Source organism: Folsomia candida, unplaced genomic scaffold, assembly GCF_002217175.1.
Source record: "Folsomia candida strain VU population unplaced genomic scaffold, ASM221717v1 Fcan01_Sc012, whole genome shotgun sequence".
Taxonomy (NCBI): domain Eukaryota; kingdom Metazoa; phylum Arthropoda; class Collembola; order Entomobryomorpha; family Isotomidae; genus Folsomia; species Folsomia candida.
Genome location: NW_019091204.1, coordinates 3,815,567 through 3,837,802, shown reverse-complemented (window position 1 = coordinate 3,837,802; position 22,236 = coordinate 3,815,567). Strand labels below are relative to the sequence as shown.

The 22,236-nt window shown below is 37.8% G+C and overlaps 2 protein-coding genes and 1 long non-coding RNA gene across 6 annotated transcripts; 1 reads left to right on the top strand and 2 right to left on the bottom strand.

The window, feature by feature from the left end:
• The first annotated feature begins 2,621 nt into the window (after positions 1-2,621).
• LOC118437125 (prolyl 4-hydroxylase subunit alpha-2-like) lies at positions 2,622-7,718 on the top strand. The gene is made up of 9 exons (XM_035855924.1): positions 2,622-2,836; positions 3,322-3,455; positions 3,970-4,112; positions 4,590-4,784; positions 4,898-5,092; positions 5,542-5,793; positions 5,875-5,982; positions 7,530-7,665; positions 7,714-7,718. The coding sequence occupies exons 1-9, from the start codon at positions 2,622-2,624 to the stop codon at positions 7,716-7,718; spliced, it is 1,383 nt and encodes a 460-aa protein (XP_035711817.1).
• A 1,048-nt stretch (positions 7,719-8,766) lies between these two features.
• Positions 8,767-21,827, bottom strand: LOC110855275. Of its 4 annotated transcripts, none has more exons than XM_022103691.1 (7): positions 21,651-21,827; positions 11,911-12,104; positions 11,545-11,722; positions 11,383-11,488; positions 10,317-10,429; positions 9,494-9,603; positions 8,767-8,918 (listed from the first exon to the last, which is right to left on the bottom strand). In XM_022103691.1, the coding sequence occupies exons 1-7, from the start codon at positions 21,765-21,767 to the stop codon at positions 8,819-8,821; spliced, it is 918 nt and encodes a 305-aa protein (XP_021959383.1). In that variant the 5' UTR covers positions 21,768-21,827; the 3' UTR covers positions 8,767-8,818. The 4 variants fall into 4 exon arrangements, with proteins under 4 accessions (XP_021959383.1, XP_021959387.1, XP_021959384.1 ...); XM_022103695.1 differs by having other exon boundaries at positions 11,575-11,722; XM_022103692.2 differs by lacking the exon at positions 21,651-21,827 and adding an exon at positions 12,211-12,391.
• Positions 14,426-15,811, bottom strand: LOC118437210. The gene is made up of 4 exons (XR_004835944.1): positions 15,235-15,811; positions 14,810-14,894; positions 14,632-14,731; positions 14,426-14,569 (listed from the first exon to the last, which is right to left on the bottom strand). It is a non-coding gene; the product is annotated as an uncharacterized LOC118437210 (long non-coding RNA).
• Positions 21,828-22,236: the final 409 nt, after the last annotated feature.

Sequence of the window (22,236 nt, the reverse complement as noted above, 5' to 3'; positions counted from 1 at the left end):
CACCTTAAGTTTATCTTACATTAGGTGACGGACGTAGCTTTTGGAGGCGCTACGGTTTTCCCAAAGCTTGGCGTGGCCGTTCAGCCGTCCCAAGGAGCAGCCATTATTTGGAATAATGTCGATGAAAAGGACGGATCCGCCATTTGGGAGAGTATACACGGTAAGTTCATAAAATACGTAACACAAAATTGGCGAGTTGTCCCCTCCCTCTCACAAAAGGGTGAAATACGGAAATTTAAGTTTGGAGTCAATAGTGACCTCCACTTTGACCTTAAAGGTTACAGAAAGGCCAGCAAATGTTAAATTTGATGCATGTATTTTACCACATGAATTTTGACGTACACGCAAAACAAAAATTTGTCAAATCAACACCGCCGGGGTCAATATATGACTTAACCGCCTTGGTTAAAATTTTGATTCCGAGTTATGATGATTTTGATACCGGTAGTAATTATAATGCTATGACCGGACAGAAAAATTTGATTACCACTCGGAGTCACAATTTTAACCAATGCGGTTAAGCCATATATTGACACCGGCGGTGCTGATTTGACAAACTTTAGTTTTTAGTGTATGACACTGATTTTACCCCTTGGTTGCATGCGTTTATAACGGTTTATTTAATTAGTGATACATACATACATATCTTTATTGGTTAAATATTTAATTGCACAGGTGGATGTCCCGTTGGTCTTGGGAGAAAGGTCATTGGAACGAAATGGATCCATCGCGCCCCACAATTCGATTAAAATAAAATAATTTTGTCATAAAAACGGTATAATCAACCTTAAATTTCTTATACAGAAAATGTACTTGATGCTATTGCTGTAATACATACAGAAGTATTTGTAAAGAATATAAATTTTTGAACATTAAATTATGTGTCTCGCATAACATACGACAATTCCGATTGTGTCAATGTGATAATAAAATACGAAAAATAATGGCTGCAAGTTTAAAAAAAGTTTTTTTTAACAAATCAGGAACCACTAACAAAGTGTGAGATAGGTTTTCGCATAATCTTAGCCCTTTTATATTCATGGCTGGACAAGTACCAGGCTGAACAGATAAATAAATACGACCACAATACGAAAAGTTGAGGTCGTCCCATGCTTTATGCATGGCCCCTGTACCATAAAAAAGTGAAATTGGACTAAAGCATACCAAAGGCGTTAGGACATGGTTTTGACGAATTCATACCTTAATTGCGGGATGGTTTTTAGTCGTAGAGATTTCTAACTTTTTTTATGTGAAAGCCCATGTCTCAAACTATAGGTAAGCATATCTGGCTTCCGATTTTGTGTACTCTGCGAAATGAGGCAAGGTCAAATTTGGAGAGGTGTCCTTTTTTAGTTTTCCAAACCAGTGTTCTTATAAAATGGCGTTGAACTAAATATTTTTTTCTTAGGTCCTGATGCAAAAATCGTCTTTGCGACTATTTTTAAGGGACTTAGCATGCTTTTCACTATATAAAACCACTTTTATCTCATGCTTATCTTTTAAGTCCCTTTTGTAGTCTAGCTTCATACTTGTCCTAATGGAATACTCTCGTGAACGCAACTCCTCGACTTTTAAGGCCCCCACATTTTACGACTTTGATGCTAAAAATCCCTAACGTGGTTTTTATCCAAGGTACATATAGTATATTGCACTGTAAGTACTTTTGACACAATTTTGATAAGTGGTTAAACCCCACGGACTGAGTTTTCATCAGACCTTATAAACTTTTTGGAAAAGTTCCCGTCGTTTTCGATGTCGAACTTCAGAAATAATTTAACTAACCAAAACGCAATAATTTTATTATTTTGTCACTTGTACCTTGTAGATAAAATAGTTCTGCAGTAGGGGACACAAAAAGATTAGTAAAATTTATTTTCTAAAAAATTTGACCATTAATTTTCCAAATAAGTTCACGAGTTTTTAGGATTCCGCGACAGCTGATTAGCTAGGGTCGTTCTCCAGAACTGTTTACACAAAATCTTCACTGTTTAATTTAATATTATTTGGGACACTTAGAGCTTTACCCTCAATCTTCATTTGACCCAGTGGGTCCGCTTTCAAGGTCAGCAGGTCAATTTTCCTGTGCACGGTCCGATTTATCAATTTTCATGAAAAAGTATCAGCGACGATGGAGGCCCAACGTTATGTAATTGATGTAGATTCTTTTATTATTACATGCAATGATTATCAAGGGTTGTAATATTAACAATCATTCACCTCTGACCTCATAGGTTATCATGCTATATGAGAAATTCAGTTTGGAAAGTGTTTTTTTGGCTCCTTCCAACTCTGGGGGCACTGGAGGGGGCATTTATAAAGCTATCGGCCTAAAATTTTAAATATATCTTTTTGAGAGTATTATCTTGCAACTGACCAAAAATCAGTTCAAAATTCAACTCCCCGCCAGAGATATTCACCCGCAAATTCGTCAAAACCATGTCCTAACGCCTTTTGTATTGAATAGAACAATAGATTTTAACTTGTGTAGAAAGTCATAAAACCTAATTAAGTATGTAAATATTTAAACGCAGTCACAATCATTTAGAACTTTAGACTTGCTTAAGTACAGTTTAGAAGAATTTATAACGTCAAGAATTTTTAGGTTGTTAGAGAAATTTACCATGAATTTTCTACTTTTGGTCGTTTTGACGACCAATCTTGTTCTCGGAGAAGAAGTCGGGAGGAAAGTGGAGGGTGGGATGTTCACCCTGGATGTTCAGCTTTTGCGAAAATTGGGGAACAAGGAAGACAAAATAGTGCCCTTGTTGAGGGAAATGGTCGCTTCGTGTGGAGGGAAGGAAAATTGCAAATCGCCTTGTCAGACGGCTGTATTAAGGTATGTGCCAAATTAACAGGGATGCACTCTTAAACTGTGTTTCAATTCTGGTGATTGCAGCGGGAAAGTCACGTGCCCATGTTAAGTAAATCGGCACGTCACTTTCCCGCTGCAATCACCAGAATTGAAACACAGTTTAAAAATAGCGTTACCTTTTTAAAAAATAAATACAATCTAAAAGTTCTGCACACTTTTCAAAATTATGTTACCTTTTAGAAAAGTAAATCCAGTCTGAATTCTAAATTAAGGAAGCAAGAATGTAGAATCGGATTCGAGCTTCGATATTAAGGAGAGTTTATAACTACGGTATTTCAAACGTGTTTTTTTGCATACTGTGTCTCATAAAAGAAGAAACTTTTAACATTTTATACCAGCTGTCAAAGTATTTTGAACGTTTTCTTGTATTTAAGTTATAAATTTATTTATGTGTATTAAAACTTCCTCCAACTTGTTATCTGGTTTCAAATGATTTTTCTTATGTGCAGGTATCTGGATCGGGTTCCGGTGTGTTCAGGAGATGCCGGCCCGCATAAGGAAAACCCGTTTTCCGCTTATAAATTAATTCATCGCGTGGGGAAACGTCTCGCTCTGGCGAATTCGACTTGCTCCAAGGAAAATGGTAATTTGTTAAACTCTGTAAGGAATGTACATATGTACGTACAACCGCTTGGTATTAAACTTCTACCGGTATCAATACCACTTTGGTTCATAGAGTCAAACCTGTTCAAAAATTTAATTTTCATGCAAAGTGAGTAATCCTGATTTCTAACTGAAGAATGTCCTTCATATTCAGACATTTTCGTTCAAATTTATTTCACTTGATTGAACTTCATCGAACTTCATTTCTTATTTCGCAAATGTATTAAGCATATTGTGAAAAATAAAAGCAGCGAAAAATCCCTTCATTCACCGTCATTCATCTGATACATGTGACAGACAACTTTTTAGTTATTTTCATTCAAATGATAAGAATTTCATTCTCATGCATTATCATTCACTATCATGCATATCTAATCAGTCAAATGAATGAAAGCGAACAGGTATAAATTCATGTAAATTTTGCTTCGAATTTATACAACTAAATTTTTAATAATAACTTTGTCATTAAAAAAATTATTTATTAAATATTTCAGAAAACTTTGCTGTGGTATTTATATCACTTTTTGATCAATTCGTTTCCTCCCTCGGGTTAAACTTTCCTTCAAGACAGGACATCGCCGATGCCTCGGATGGGATGTTACGGCTTCAGGAAACTTACCAAATGAGTGTTCCACAGGTAATTACTTTAGTGCGGTTCACGAGCCGAGTCAGGTCGATTAGAGCCTGAACGAGCCGAGCTAACTTGTGTATGCATTCGAGCTGGGCTGGGTTCGAGCTAAAATGTTTACGAGCTGAGCTTAAGGAATTAAGCTCGAGCTGGTATTCTAACAAGCCGAGCTGAGGAACTTGAATCGCATTGTAACAAGTCGGGCTAAAATACTTGCCCGGTTTCGGCTCGAAGAAAGATTTGAGCTTGAATTTTAGCAACCGAGCCGAGCTGCTTCGGGTTTTAAAATGCAAATTTAGCAAACGAGCTGACCCCAACAAGTTCGTTAACCAGAAATTATGCTGTCGAGCTGCTTTCGGCTCGGCTGGGATTAAGCTCAGCTCGATTCGTGGCAATCGTACCGAGCTTGTGAACAGCACTACATAGGTTTCAATTGTATCCAGAAATTTACCAATAATATATACGACTTTGTTCCATTTATCACAGTTCACTCCAGGAAAACTTGCCCAATATAGCTTCAACTTGTCCTTTTCGCTGGAAGAAATCATAATTTTGGCCAATATGGCAAAAAATTTGCATATGTTCGACATGAATATTGAGTACCTATCGCTAGCGTTGGATATAGCCCCGGCTAATTTAAAACTTCAAGTATCTGGTCTGCTCTTGGACGCTATTTCAAAGGTAATTCGTTGTAGCAATTACGTACGTATTTAATTACCAATTAAGATTTAGTTAGTTAATACAATTAGTAATTAAACAAAACAAAGATAATTTTGCTTACTTAATTTTACCAGCACAACGAGAAATGGGCGGAACTTTCAAACGAAACGGAGTCCGAGCGTCTCGGATTATTTGTTGAACCGATCCAATCCGGAGAACCCCTGCCCATGCAAACTTTCACGAAACTTCGACAACAAGTGGTAGATGGCGTGATCCCGCCAAGTGAAACCTTAACACTTCCCAATCTTTGTGCGGGAAGTAATTTTCAAGTTAGTAACTTAATTTTTTATGGTTTAAATTTCGCGATGCTAATTGTCGATAATATAAATAGAACCGCAAACCAGATTCAACCCAGATTATTTTTACCACTATCTTCTGACAGGTTAACTCTTTCTAAAAAAATTTAAATACTTCGGCAAATGCGAAAAAATGGGCCAGTCATTCATGGGCGCCGCAAGTTTGAGGGTTTCGAGCGGAATCTGTCCCCTGTGGCAGCAACTGACACAATCAATTCCACGTAAAATCAACCATTGTTTCGAAATCACGGCACCCGTAAATCTGAATTTCAAGTTCCGTACTACATAAATTTTGTTTATAAATCTAGAAAAGGAAGGTGGTCAAAAAATAATCTGGGGTGAACATGATTCGCGTCCCAATATTTTAGTTGAATTTCGCCCTAGTATTAAAAGATGTATAATTTGTTTTGCGCTTGAAACAGAATCAGAGTGAAAAGGCCAAGTTGAAATGCTGGTATGAAACGGGATCCAATCCTTATTTTCTAATTGCTCCGCTCAAGATAGAGTCTGTTTGGACAAGCGCGCGGATAAATTTGCGCCTCATTCACAACGCGGTAGGAAACGGCATGATTTCTGAACTTTACGGATTGGCAAACGAAAAAATGGGACGGTCCATGGTGACGTTGGATAATTTGAATAAGGACGAATTTACAAATGAGCGAACCTCAATTCAGGTAAAATCTAAAAAGTCCCGTCGAACATTTTGGGTCTTCATGACGTTGAATGGTGGATATTTAATTATGAAATTTTCGTAGACGACCCTAAAGTCCACACAAACTCCATTTTTGCTCCCGCTCTACAAGGACGTCGAAATGCTGACGGGGCTGAAGTTTATAAATCCGGAGAAGGCGGAAAAATTACAGGTTGCGCAGTACAGTTATATAGGATCCCATTTCACCCTACATAAGGATTCTTATACGGTATTTGACTTGGTACATTTCAAAACTTAAGTTAAGGACACGCTTGTAGTACTCTCGCATGGGGGACTCACCTCGTTTGCATAAATCTAACTATGTCCATTTTCGGCGATTCGGGGGTGAGTAAACTTTATGTCTCTCGCGGATGCGTCAAAATATGCAAATGAGGTGACACGCAGAAATAATTGCACGGTAAACAGAAGTACAAATTGATATGGTATAGATTTGTATCTCACTCTACGCACTTTCAAATGACATTTGAAATTAATGCAACCTTTAACACGGAACCAATTTTTTTGTGCAATGAAACCATGGATTAAAAAAAATGCGAACTCATCTTTATAAAATTTATATTTAAATTTAAATTTTATTTATAAATTTATAATTATAAATTTATAAAATTTATTTAGGAAATTTATAAAATGGCAAATGATTTACCACTTTTTATTAAAAAGCGATTGTTCTGTAATACAAATAATTATCATTCTTTTACATAAAGCGAGTTTATGATCCCATAAATTACTCAGCATTATGGATTTGAGAAAAAATCATTTTTAAGGCAATTTAAATTTATTGTTAAATAATTTAAATTTTATTATATTGCTGAAAAATGGGAAATGAATTATAACTTTTTTCGTGAAAGCGATTCTTTTGCAGTAACAAAAATTAATTTTGCATTATCAAGTATCAAAAGTCGCTTTTACTTCAAAACTCAAAACATCTTGATGCAATTTTAAGGAATTACCCTCAAAGTCCTTGAATAGCGATACAGTGAAATTAAAAACCAGGATTTCCCAATTTATTTCAGACAAATCTCACCAGCGAGGCGAAAAGGTGGAAAAGAGTGATAACCTTCATGGTTTACGTAAGATATGAATTTTTTTAAATTCATGTGGCTTGGAGGTCAGACATGTTACCGGTTTAAAACAGGATTTCGCAACACTATTTAATGCGAAAAAGCCCGATAATGTTTTTATACCAATTTAAACCGCATGTTGTTCTTAAAAACTAATTTGCGTATTTATTCAGTACCGACGCGGATTATCTGTAAAGTCTTTGTCTAATTCATTCTTTCGACGACATTTGAATTTCTAATTTAGAAATAGCATTTCGTTTCTTGAAAGTTTGTTACATTTCTTGCGCTGCAAAGCAAAAAAAATGTAAGGTTTAAGAAATTTCCAAAAAGTGCTATGTGCCATCTTGTGACGTGCGCTATAAAATATAGCGACGGGAAGCAGATCAAATAATCTGCAAAAAAACACTTTCTTGCAGTTTTGTATTTCATGCTAGTTGCTACTTGCGCGCTTTAAATAGTTCAGAAATCGGTCACCAGATGTATTTCTTCCGGTTGGAACTATGTACGGTTTGATTTTCTAAATAAGAGAATTTTCTTACATACAAAACATGTGGAGGCCAGTCTCTCATTTAAAAGACTGAACTCTAATGCGTCCATTAATTTTTAAGAATGAACGTGTTTTTTCCCCTTTGACCAGTTGACCGACGTGGAACTTGGAGGCGCGACTGCATTCCCCGAGCTGGGCGTGGCTGTCTCACCGTTAAAGGGTGCGGCCCTGATCTGGAATAATATCCATTTAACGGATGGAACCCAGATTGAGGAAAGCTTGCACAGTACGTTGGGATTTTGATGTTTAATAATTTTGTGTAATTGGTTTTTAGCTTAAGTATGAATAATTTATCAAGGCGGATGTCCAGTCGCACTTGGGGATAAAGTCATAGCAACGAAATGGATCCATCTCGTACCAGATGTTACAAAATGAATAGTTTAATATGATGGAAATTATTCTTTATAATAACACAATAATAATACAGGTAATATTTAATGAAATGAACAGTACTTTATTGTAACCTAAGGTATCAGATAACATTTAGTGCGACAGATTCGAATTAATATTTGTAAAAGTAAGAAGCAATTTTGGCAGGTGTAACTTGTCGAGTTGAGTAGACTCGACGCGATCGGAGCTCTACCTATTTTGGGTGTACTAGTTTGAAACCTACAGTGCAGAGTTGATATAGCCCGAGTCAGGCCAACTTGTAGTTTCCACCCAAGCCAACTTTTTGGCTTGGAATTAAATGCCTATCAGAAAGCTTAAAAATGAAAGTTATCATGAGCCCGGACGGACAGACGGACATGATGGTTCCATAAGCCCTGACTCCGGCTAAATATCTACTAGAATTTTTGCTAGCCATGATTGTTGATTAAGGTACATTTTTGCTCTACCGCTTACCTGCATCTTATTGAACATCTTGAAGGAGCTTTAATCAGGGCATGAGTTGATGCATATGTATCAATATTTGAATACATTGTTATAATACAGAATTTTTAAAATATGGGATAACAAACGGACTTTTCACATGTTTGAGATATATAAGTAAGTATTTTTGTAACTGTTCTGTATCAAGGTTAAGCAATGCATACTTAAATTCGCTTCCAAACCCTTTGACCGGGTATTTATAAACGTACATAGATGCCCTTTGATTTTTCAACCATTTCATTCTTCCACCAAGTCCAAAACTTTAATTCTTACATGAATTTCGATTTCGTAACAACTTTTAGTATTTCTACGTAAAAGGTTTGAAATTTATTCACTTTCATACTATTAGGCATCATGCAAAATGGGCAGAACATAGGAAAGCATTGTACAATGAGAGATATAAACTAATGACATAACGTTAATGACAGATTCTCAAGTAAATAAAGTTTAGTCAGAATTTACTGAAATTAGAAGTTGTTTTATTGCACGACCAATTTTTTGCCAATTATTTATGTATATCCTGGACATCTCACAAATCCCCATTGTTGTTCAGAAACAGTACTATTGGGCTCCACAATATCCAGATCGAATCCGATGTCGTTGGCCACTCTGCAAATTAAATTAAGCGCTAGATTATTTATCTACATTGAAATCATGTGGTTGCAACTCGTACGCTCGACCCACTTGATTAAATCTTGTCAAAAAATCGTAACACAAACTCAAATTTTTGGGAGTGACAAAGTTAAATTTAGGGATTCCCGTTTTCGTTCACTTTAAAATTATTGGACTAAATTGTAAAGTGTGGCACTCTGCATTCTAAATTTTAAGCACAAGATTATGAATTTTAGACACCTAGATATTTATTTACTCCAAAGATCTTGCTTCACTGTGATAATGTGTGGTCAGAACTCAATTTTTCGACAGACTTTAAACCTTAAAATTTTAGTGTATCCGATGTATGCAATTAGCGGGGGCAGTTGGAAAAAAATTCGACACGCTTAAATGTGTCTGAGGTTTCTTATTGTGCAAAAGATTCTGTTGAAATCAGTTTTCTTCCCAGTTATTCTAGCTCGCTATTTAACCCCCCTCGTACATATGTATGTGGATTGTACTAGTACAATCGAGGACTAGTGTATTAGTCCTCGATTAGCTAGAGTTATTAGTTAATAACTCTTGCTACTCACCCGGTATATCGAATGTTGCCAAACCTGCCATAATTACGTTGATAAAGTGTGTAAAACCGAGTTCCCGGAACTGGGTCCAACTTCCAAACCCCATACGTCCCCATGTCTACCTACATGCATAAGGAAATACACAACGTATGTATGTATATACACATAAATAAGTACAAGACAAATTGTGGAATTGGGCTCGAAATAACGCAGCAACAAATGGTAACCCTGCGTGTAACTAAATACTTAATATGCTTACCACACTGACAATGGATGTCTCCGAACGTATGCTCACAGATTTGGGCCAAGGGCCATTTGGGCGTCAGTCGATCATAAATATAATTAGCATGAAATTTGCAAATGGAACTATCTGCCAATGCTAAAATTTATCGAAGATATTTGCATAAAAAGAGGAGACAACGCACTCCCAAGGCTGGCAAATTTTTCATTTTAAAAATTTGCTGCGCATTTTTCCCGCTTTGGATGCAAATATCTCCGTCAAACCTGCGCATTGGCAGATAGTTCCATTTGCAAATTTCATACTAATTATATGTGTGATTGATTGACACTAATTTCGTCCAAATCTGTGAGCATACGTTGGGAGACCTCCATTGTGAGTAGATTATATCGACAGACGTTGATAATATCTCATAACCGCTAAATTCAAATTTTTTACATTATAATACCAATTTTCTCCCCCGATGGAACTTAATTTAAATTTCGCAGATATTATTGCTTTCATCTGGCGACAATTTGTAATGAAAGCTGTTGAACACTCAGGGTTATGGTTCATTACCAGCTGTTTGTGAATGTATATTACAATCGATAAGTTTACCTGAATGTCTGGGGTCATATTTTCACCAGCGCGCAATGAAAATCCCCACTGCTGTCCATACTGATTCCTAAGGCCGGTGCGAATATAGTAATAGTCCACATCGGACCAGGGATCTGAAAATATATACATTAAGGCAGTGCCGCTATTTGGTTTAACAATTATAGCATCGTATTCTTTGTAACCAACTTGACCGTGTTGTAAAATCTACAAGAGGCACACGTTCAAGCCAATAGGGTAAACGAAGGTTAAAATATGAATAATACATTACGGTCATAGGGATTTTACATCTTCTAATATTCATGTCCATTCCCATGCATGTATGACTAACTACTGGCGGCATTAATTAGATAATAGTGGAGGGATGATACACTGCTACCACCAGCTGCACCCATCTAGTGGCATTCTCGCCACACCCATTCTTAAAGAGTAGCAATAATGAACACCGAAATCTGTTCGCAGGTGAGTCATGTCTGCAACATCGTACACGGCAAAAACGCCCGTCGGTATTTCAGTACGGCCGTATCAAAAATCGCATTGCGAGCCATCCGTACTTAAATTTGAGTACATTGGCACTTTGCGATTGTACTTCGGTTAAGTACGGATGGCTCGCAATGCGATTTTTGATACGGCCGTCCTGAAATACCGATGGGCGTTTTTTGCAGTGTAGCGATTTCACAACGATCTTTCGCAATTACTCTATTTCGCTGAGAGATCCCTGCGATGTCCGAGGGAATCGGCGGCCAAGTAGTTCTATAATCGCTATGAAATCGTTACGATTTCGATGAGCGATTCGCCATCGATTTGCCCACTGGTTTACTTATGTAGGGTTAGCAAGTTAATCAAAGGTGACTGGTAAACTCTACTAAATATTGCCTTGCCGAGGTGGTGGAGATGCTCAACTTAACCAAGCTGGTAGTCTTTGCTACCACTTGGTGGAAGAAATAGTAATAGAGCGTTACCATACTACCGCTGATGGTAATACCTAATCTTACCAGACAGACGGTAATACGTGGTATTAAGAATTTATTACCGGATTTTTTTTAGAGTGTAGTTGGCTTACAGTTACCTCGTAATTGCCATACTTGAGATAAATCTGAACAACTTGGCAGATGAGGCAAGGCATGGACTTTGTTTCCGTTGGTAAGATTTGATTTATAAACGCTGATCGCCATCTGTAGTTAAAGTGTGGAGCTGTTACAATTCTTAAAAATTGGCACTACATTCATACCCCTGTCGCTGAATTAACGATGGTGTATACCCCTCCATCCATGACTGGGTCTGGCGTGGGTGTGGTGGTTGTAGTTAGTGTAGTTGTAGTTGGTGTATTTGTAATTGGTGTAGTTGTAGTTGGTGTAGTTGTAGTTGGTGTGGCTGTCGTAGATCCTGATGTAGTTGATGTAGATGCCCTTAATAAATTGATATTCTCAAATAAATTATAAATTGTTGCATAATTGCATAAATTATTTATCTATGTATGTATGAAGCTTATTTTAGTATTTACGTAATGCACCAGTTCTGGAGGTACATATGCTATTTTAGGACGGACAAAACGATCACAATGCGTAGCTTACGTTACTTAATAATAAAATCTTACGGCGTCTCCGTCGTCACAATAAGGCAAGGCGTCACACTCTCATGATTGCAAACGAACAAGGCCTGGTCCCACACGGTAAAAGGGGGACAACTGTGAACAATCGCTTCCCCGTTGCTGCACTCAATAAACTTCCGGCAGTCGTAGGGATAAGGCCAGTACGTGGGGACGCCTTCCCACGGGGGACACTCATAAACCTAGGTAACACAAAATTAATTACTGTTTAATTTTTGGAACATACCTTTAACGATTGTTACGTTGTACAATAAATAAATTTTAAAAAGTAAATATTTTATGTCACACTTTAACCTCGACGTCAGCAACGTTATGCAGTGCGGTAGAGCTTCTGACTATAATGAATAATACGAGGTAGAAAAAATGTTTGAAGTTTGTTTGACACATGATAAGTAATTTCAGGTGTGTAAGTGATATGAAAGTAACTTTGAGCTGTACGTACTTCTTTCTGTGTCGATTCAACTTGGACGGTTTGATTTTTATACCACTCTCCTTAGTATCTGGTATTAGGGGTATTCACGCCATCGTGTCATGGCATCAGAAACTTCGGATATTTGAAAATGATTACGGGCGACAAATAATTAGGTCGGGAGAGGACTAGTAGGAGCAGATGGATCGGAGATGACCACGGGCGGTAGTAAATGGGCGGGAGTTGATGGGTGGGTTGGTTCCGTATACCGTTATCGGGTATACTTGGCATTAACTTGCAGGAATTCGATAAGCAAACAAGTAATGGGGTTGCAAAATGGTTTTAAGGAATCATTATCCCTTCGGAAGCTATGCAAATATCTATTTGACGCTAGATGGTAGTAACAATTCCCGCGAAATTTAAATTTGTCACCCTCCAGTGGCAACGTTAATACCATGGCGTGTGTAACCTACACAATTTTAACAGGAATCCGTGAAGATTTTGCAATAACTGTTTTTATAAAACGAAAATATTTATATTTGCACTCTTCTTTCTAAGAATTTGGTTGAAACAAAGGTTATTTCGAGTTTACTTGTTGAACGTGAATGCCCCCAATACCTAAATTGCAATTCATTGAATTTTCCAATACCAGATTGGCATATGTATCAATGCTGCCGTCATCGACAACGTCCAAGTATTGATAAGAGCTCATCAATGGAAAGATAAGGTTTTCAATTTCACTGAATTTGAACTGGTTTACAGACAATTAAAATTAGTTGAGTTTTTATCTGGGCCAATTTTCCGTTGAAATGAATCCTTATCGGGGAGAAATACATGGAATATTTAATTGGACTTTAGTTCAATGATCTAATCATTACTGCGAAATATACCTATTTAGACACCTGGATGCCGGTGTAGAAATTGAATCTTTGAAAATTGAGAATTAGCAACCATTTTGGTGCTATTTTCGTTTTAGCTCATTATTTTTTGGACAAGAGTTACTTTGGTTTAAAAATACGAAAACTTTACAGTTTTAGAATGGCGTCAATCTTTCGACACCGAGTGTAACCTCTCATGTGCACATTAGCGAGTGCATAGATTAGTCATTCATTATTCGATGAATAACCGAGTTTGTTTTTAATTTTTGAGTGAACAAATCTTGAATAAATATTTATTCATTTCATATTCATTTAAAATTAATCAATAATTTTCATAATTTATCACGCTATGCTTAATGCACGTGGTGCATATGTATATTTACATATATATTGAAAAATTAATGTAATAAGGCGAATTTGAGATAAGATGAATATAAATGAAGATTGAACAATTAATGAATATTTATTTCCCTATTTTCAAATATTTAATCCATGAATAGCGGATGATTAGTTTTTCCAATTTTTACTTATCGTTCCACCATCTGCATGTCCCGGACCAAATTTGTGACGACAAATTCATTCACAAACTCATTGCCAGATGAGATATATAGGTACGTATACATACATACCAAGGAAGAGCTCCGATCGAATCGAGCTAATTCTAATCCTATTTTGCTTGGTGTAATTAAAGTGTTTTCACGGGTTTATTTGTAAATATTTCGAGCGTGTTTTTTTGGATCATTGTCCAAACATTTTCGTGATAGTCGATTAATAAAGTATGCAATTAAAGGTGATGGGTTCAAAGGAGCCTGGTTTATGCTTGGAAAATGTGCATTTAGATTTTTCCAATAATTTCGGAATGTTTCATAATTTTTATTCAACTAAGTTCAGTACTAACAATGGAACCTTTTTTCAAGCTACACCGGGATCGACTAGCGAGTTATGTCAAAAAATCAAGCCAAAAATTAGTAGTCACGTGACACTTCTCTTTCCGTTGAATGGCCCCTTTGAAGAAAAATATTGGCGGTTAAGTTCAATTTTTGAGCAAATTTTCCCTTGCTTTTTCCTCCACGGGGCGAAAACCAAGGCGCTCGTGCGAACTTTGACCCCTAATAATTTTCTTCAAAGGGGCCATTCAACGGAACGATAAGCGCCATGTGATCCCTAATTTTTGGCTTGATTTTTTGATATAATTCGTTAGTCAATCCCGGTGTAGCTTGAAAAAAGGTTCCATTGTAAGTACTAAGCTCAGGGGACGTGCATAAAATACGTAACTTGTCCCACATGTTAAAAGGATGTGAGAGCGGTTACGAGGGATATACAAATCGTAAATTTTGCGTTACATGTTTATGAAGGTTCCCTAAACGGATTATTTAGACGTTTAGTAATTTGCATATTTATTTGATTAACATAGTCCCATACATATTATTCCGGGCATCTAAAAAATTGCCACCTTTGAGCCGGATCACTCTTATTATGAGGCATGATAAGGTTTAGATCGACTCCGACATCGTTGAACACTCTATGTAAATAAAAATGAAATTTTAGTATTACGTAGATCGAAGAAATGTTGATGCAGTTAGTAGAAGTATTGGCCTACCCAGTATATTTAATGTTCCCACCTGCCATCGGGTACAAATTGTTAGGGCTTGAAAATGTGTAGGATTGGGAGCCAGGCACCATTTCTATTTTCCAAAGCGACTCACAATGGAGGCGCAAACCATGTTCAGCCCAGATTATTTTTTGACCATGTTAGTTTGGAAGAGCAAGTCTCTAGAAACAACATTTGGTTCACCACTTGCGCAGATGCGCAAAATTCAGCACGTTATGGGCACCACAAGTTCGCAAAAACGCATGATTTTTGATGCAAGGTCCAGCGTGAGCTCACTCTTGACCACTTTTTGCGAACTTGTGGCGCCTATAACTTGCTGAATTTTGCGCATCTGCCCAAGTGGTGAACCAAATGTTGTTTCTAGAGACTTGCTCTTCCAAACTAACATGGTCAAAAAATAATCTGGGCTGAACATGGTTTGCGCCTCCATTGTCAGTAAAATGTGGCGACCGGTAGAGCTAAACAGTATAATTAAAGTTTAGAAATATGAAGAAGCTGAGTAGCTGATATCAGTGGAAAAAGTACAAAAATGCATTGATATGGTCCTCCTGGTTGGTAACACTGGTTAACGGTCGGCATTTATAATTCCACCCTCACCCAAATCCACCTCACCCGGACCCATCCATGTGGTCAACGTGAGATACCTTGGGAAAACGTGATATCTTATTTCATATTGGGGTATCTTTCATAACTAGAGAGCGAAGCGAGCTGATTAGGTTCAACTAAGTACGAGAAAAGCGAGGAATGCTTGGCTAGCTACCCCTAGCTAGCTAACAAAGCCACCTAGGTCAACTTGCTAGCACAGCTAATTAGCCTAGCTAGCAGAGCTACCTAGCCTAGTTAGCTAGCAGAGCTACCTAGCCTAGTTAGCTAACAGAGCTACATAGCCTAGCTAGCTAACTAGCTAGCTAAGCTACCTAGGTTGTACCTAGCTTAGCTAGCTAGGTTAGCTAACTAAGCATTTCACACTTTCCCTGTACCTAGATGAACCCATAGATCGGAGTACTCCGGGCTTGGAGTACGTACTCCGGCCTCCTGAGGCCGGAGTACGCGACTTTTTCTGGAGTACAGAGTACGCGGAGGCCGGAGTACGCATGGCTGGTCGGAGTACGGAGTACGCAAAATATCCGATCTATGGATGAACCTAACCTGCTCGTATTGCCGCTAAGGATAAGAAACGAACGATACCCCAATATGAAATAAAATCTTATGTTGCTCCATAAAAATTGTGGGGTGGAATGGGGGTGGATTTGGGTGGGGGTGGAATTATAAATGTCGGTAACGATTGCGCAACAAGCGGTTAGGCCATAACTCCACTGTTGGAGTGGTTGTAGTCGGAGTGGTTGTACTTGGAGTGGTTGTAGTCGGAGTGGTTGTAGTCGGAGTGGTTGTAGTCGGAGTGGTTGTAGTTGGAGTGGTTGTAGTTCCCGATGCACAATCAGATTCGGCCCGAATGCGTCCCGCATACGATGTTTTCGGTTTAGAGGCGGCCGAAATTATCGCCTCAATTACGACTACGGATAGATTTCTAATTTCAGATTCTATGTAGTAACTCACCGTAGCGGGTGGGCCACCTTCGGTTTCAAAGCTAAAAAAAGATTTCGTTTAACCGACAAATTTATGCTATCGAGCAGAATTCGGATTTTCTCTCGCTATCCGAATTCTGCTGCCGACTACGGCCCGAATGCGGGGCGAGCTCAGCTCAGCAGCGGGGTTTTTAAAAACTATATGCCATGCCTTTCGCTATTAGCACTTAGCACCGGTCGCTGATTTCGCTACTCAACGTCCCAGAAAACAGTGAATAGTTTAAAGAATAAACCCGTTGCCGTGGTTTTCGTAGAAGAAGATAAAACTTTGGTTTCGGATGTGTCAGCAAACTGGTTAAGTGCCAATAAGTGCCCAGTGTTCTTGGCCATCAGGTCCAGGAAGTCAAAAGTAATCAAAAATAAACCAATCATGTTGTATCCGATATGAGCTGGGAAAACACCAAAGCTCTCTTCTTAAATTTTCAAGTAAGTTTCCATTCTAGGTGGTATTATAAAATGATATAATTTGTCAGTATATTAGGATGCAATATAAATGTAAGTTTATTTGTATTCCGTTGCTACATTAAATAAAGTAAATTGATTTGTGAACTTTCGACTTGTGTATTTTAATTATTTTAAATTCGGGAAATATCATTCGGAGCGAGTGAGATATATAGCACGCGGATAGAAAGCTGTACTCCGAAAGCGCATAGAATGCTGAAAGTCGCATACGGACCGAATTCGGGTTACGCATTCGGGGCGAAATCTTTTTGCGGCAAGATCCGCATGTGGGCCGAATTCGCTAGCCACCCGTGGAACGCATTCGGACCGAATCTGATTGTGCATCAGGTTGGTGTGGTTGTAGTTGGTGTGGTTGTAGTTGGAGTGGTTGTGATCGTTTCCTCAGTATCAAGAGAGGTCAATTCGCTTAAAAATCATGGGGTCAAATTTATAGTACCCAACCAATTTTTTTTTTCTTCCAACCAAAAGCGATACTTTTCGCAACACTACAGAGGGAAATCAGACCAACTGTGCAACAAACCCTGTTTCCATATTCAAAGAAGAGAAAGTGAGAAACTCGGATTCTGGTGGGTATCCACCACCACTGCATACTGTGACTTCACAGTGCCGTATGGTGGTCTTGATTGGATATCATCAGTATAAATTCAAAGGAGCGTTAGTTTTTAATTTGGGACAATTTTAATAACTTAAGTAATTGCAATTATCTATATATTTTTTTTCATAAGCAGCCATAAGTTTGTTACGGCACTTGCCGTATAAGCCACTCCTTTAGAAACTTTGACCCCAAAAAACTCATTGTCCCACACTTTTACTTCGGACAATAAAAGGTGAAAATGTAGCTCTTCTCAGGTAGCAAAATCTGGCATCAGGTTGTCAGAAGTAAAAGTGTGGGAACAATGCGTTTTTTAACGATTTCTGTGTATGACAAAAAACCGCCAATTTTCAAATTTTGAAACTTTTGATGCATCAAAATGCTCGTAGGGGCAGGGAAATTAGATTGGCAAATGCAACCTGTGGTCTAATTTTTACCCAGTGTGCATTGACTTTCACATTTTTTCAAATTTCCTTCTCAAATTTCTGAAAAGGGGATGGGTGCATGTAATTTAAAAATATACATGCTAGATTTATCCTTGCACCCCGAATTCAACTTGCAATTTTTCTTATCAAATTCGGTGAAATCGATGCGAAACGGGTTTGCACAGTTGGGTCAGCCTGTATCTACATGAAAGTTGCAACCAATCGATTTTTTATCCAACCAAAATGTGCAATAATATAACCAAAGAATTATGTATCGAAATAACATAATTAAATGAATTGAAATATGTACCAGAGTGTCCAAAATTTTTCGATTATACACAGTAAACGGAACATAAATGCTAAGCCGACGTCCTCCCAAACCAGTGGAAGTCGGTGATTGGCTGTTGCATTTTTTGGCTGCACACTTAAAAATATCATGTTGTATTCTATAATATTGAACGCATCGAGATCGGTTTGCGGCATCATACTTATGACCTCGGGGGGAGGATCCTCTTAACTTAATCACCACCCCCCTCACACCCAGGGGGTGTGGTCGAGGGAAAATGAGATTTTCACTGAAATTGAACCTATACATGAGATACTGTGAAATTTAGGGCTTCTGATTTGTGTCGCACCCCCCCCCCCCTGCGCCAGGGGATGTGGTCGGGGAAAAATGAGATTTTTACTCCAATTAGATCTATAGATCTTTATACATAATTTACGATGATGAGTTTTTAGAAGAAGAACTACAAACTATAACTGAATCATTAAAACAGAACGGTTATCCAAGAAACCTAATTCAAAAAAGAATCAACAGAATGAAAACCAAATTCCAAAACCAACTCAACACAGACCAAATTCCCGAAGAAAAACCTCCTAGGATCATCCTTCCTTACATGGGACCAATCACACATCGACTAACATCCTATCTACGCAAAAAACTGAATTGTGATTTTGGGTATTTAACGGGAAAGAAAATAAAACAGATCATTTGCTCACACAAGGAAAATCCATCACCAGATAAGGTAGGAATTTACAAAGTAAGATGTTCATGTCCTGCTATATACATAGGTGAGACCAGTCGCCCCCTACAGCAAAGAATTAAAGAACACATGAATGACATCAGAAAGAAAAACGTAAAATCTGCCGTAGCACTCCACATCCTTGAAAATCCAAACCACATCATGACCCAAGACTCAGCAAGTCTAATCACTCCAGAGAGAAGAAATTTTCATAGAAAATTTCTTGAAAGTTTATATATCAGAAAATGTCGCAACGCCATAAATCAGGACAACGGAAAACAACTGAATCCAATTTGGTCATCTTTAATGCTGCCACTCATCAAACACCCGTGACAACAATTATAAACAACAAATTAATGTAACTCTCATGTATGTGACATATCGTGTTTTAATTTCCAAATATTTTGTCCCTGATGATGACACGAGTTCCGTGCCGAAAGCTTGGGAAATAAATTCAATTTCTTCCTTCAACCATGTCATCGGAGAATTCTTCTTTAAATTAAAAATCTGTATTTATTTTGCTCAGCAATATTTGAAGTTTCCAGTGACTTTAACTTGTTCGAGGGTCCTCAGCCAGCCTTCGAAATTAATTCATTAACTGGGGGGTACAAGGGACCCACGAGCTATGGCAGCGTCTTTTTCCCTTTTTCCCAAGTTGGTGTGGAAACCTTTGTACCGTCCAGATAGCATACACGTTGGACTATTCCAGCCCAACTGGTAAGATATCTGCACCGGGAGGACGTTGGTGGATGAGTCACGATTTGGGCAGCGAAGGATTTAAGGGTAAGGGGAATATTCTGGGCATGAAAAGCACAGTGGCTCCTTATTAATGTGTCACTCTAGTCCTAATACTTCTAGGAAAGACGTTAGTGAAAATGGGAGGGCGAAATTAAATTTGTCAGCAAGGTAATACACGATTGCAGGTCAAAGTTTTGCGAAAGGCAAAACACCCCTACTTTAGGGGTGTGGTTCTCCGAAGAGTGCAAACTTCAAACTCTGAAAATGGTTGTAAATGATGGCCCCCCTTGGTATGTACATATTCTGAAAAAATGGAGTTCTGAAATTTGCACATTTTTTATGAAGTTGTACTATTTCTTATTGAAATCCCCATGCAATTGTCGATCAGAAAGCATGTTTCAAAATTTTTTGTAACCCATGGTGACAAAGTGATAGCTCAGCAAAAACAACATGTTGCAATTTTTCAGCATCATTTTGGTAAACAAAAAAATTCATCAAGTTTTAATTGCTCAATAAAAATCGGAACTGATCGCAAGCTGGTCGACCGCACCATAAAATGGTCCGTTGACACTGGCAGTGTTGATAGTGAAACAAAAGTTGAAGGGAACGGTCAAAAGGGTCACAAAAAATCATGGAGGCGCAGAAAACCTGAATTCCTCCGAATTCACGCCGGACCCTAAGAAAAACTTCCCTGCAAATGAACGGGTTAAGTAAAACAATGTCCCGGTCCCTTAATCCAAGCATTGGACTTATGTCTTTAAGATGTGAAGAGAAACACTCGCTAACTTCAGGCCTTCTAAAAATATACCCATCAGAAGCCGGGCGCTGATCATGCGGTTCGCGCTTGGAAAATGAAAACAAACATTTTTAAAAGATGAGCAAACTCTCACAATTGAGGCCAAATACAATAAGCCAGAGGACCGTGTCAACACCCCACCAATCCATATTATTCACACAAATTTCAAAAATATAAATCCGACCCACCATTCTGATTCTGTGATTTTTTTTATTGGGCATAAGTCGAATTTGATCTAAAAAGTGATTTTTCGTCCTCCGGGGGTGAAATTTCGTATTAAGAAATAGTTATCGAAGTCAGCGAATTGTGAAACCCCTGAACCATCCCCAATTCGATAATAGCCACTAGACATTCAAAGAGAGCTCAGGTCCAGCTCATGAGGCCAAAATAGTAAATGGGTGGTTGAAGCCCATAATTCCTGACTGCATTTAGGACCAAGAATAAAATTCACAGTCGCCGAACGTCAACCTATGGAATACGATATATGGTAAACTGAAACTAGATACATGTGCTAAGACACATACAAGTTTGAAGCAAGAAAAAAAATCTATCGTCTAGAAATAACACCAATATCCCTTGGAACGCATGCGTACCGCGAACCCGAAGTTGACACCAAGACTCCGGGATCGTTACGAGGTTGAAATTTTAAAAAGTGAATAGTGTTTCTTATATAGAATTTCATTGGCCTTTCAGTGATATAATTATTTCTTCAAAATTTAACAAACTGGGTTCGCTACAATGAGTTTTTCTTGTAACAGTTCTTTTGCGAGTACCAGGTACATACAATGGAGGACGATATGACGAAGCAATTTACTAATATTTATCCAACGATTTGATAAATTTTACCCAAATATTATGTTTTACTCAAACATTAGTTGATTTTTCACATTTTTGTTTAAAGAGTGCGTGATCAAGAATTGGCATTACTTTAGTTAATCCGGAACAATAATAACGAATTTAGATCCAGTCAGTGAGTAAAGTGACTCTACCGTGAGGATAACAAATTAATTAACCCGCCTAAAATGTTTGGTACCCTATTGTCGTAATTATTACCAGTTCGGAAATAAATTTAAATTCATTCCGCAACAATTTATTACCAAGAAGGTATGTAATATCACGCGTGGTATTTGCCTTGATGTTTAGAGTGTTGTAATGGATATTAAAACCGGCATAAAATTACTTTACAAGAAAACTCTAATATTTCATACCATTTTCTCCAACGCAAACTCAGAATAAAATTCTGCACTGTTTGCCTCCGTGACTGAACTGTTGCAAAAAATCAGAAACGAGAAGTACACAAAGTAGCGGAATCTGTCCCGATACATGATTCAGTTTTTGTTTCAAAATAAATTCAACACAACTACTTCGACGACGTATGCTGTCAACTTGTCTCCTAACTGCGCAAATTTATCGGACTGAACTCCCTTTTATATTCGACTGTGACGCAACTATGCCATGAAGCCCCAGATTAGTATAGCTAACAGAATAATTTATCTACATAAGTTGACTTTATAAATTAAACTTTAGCACGAACCAATTTATCGATAAGGTCAGGATTTCACTGAATTTTAACAAGGACACTTAATCAATGTCAGGTTTGTTTACTACATACATAAATTTACGTATTACCTAAAAAATGGATAAGTGTTTCGTTGAAATAAAGTGACAGTGCACTCAGAATAAAAAGTAAGCAAATTGCTACCGGGCGGTGTCTATATATGACCTCACCGGTTTGGTAGCGATTTTCTACGGAATTGTAGTAAATTTGCTACCACATTTTGACTAATCGTAACA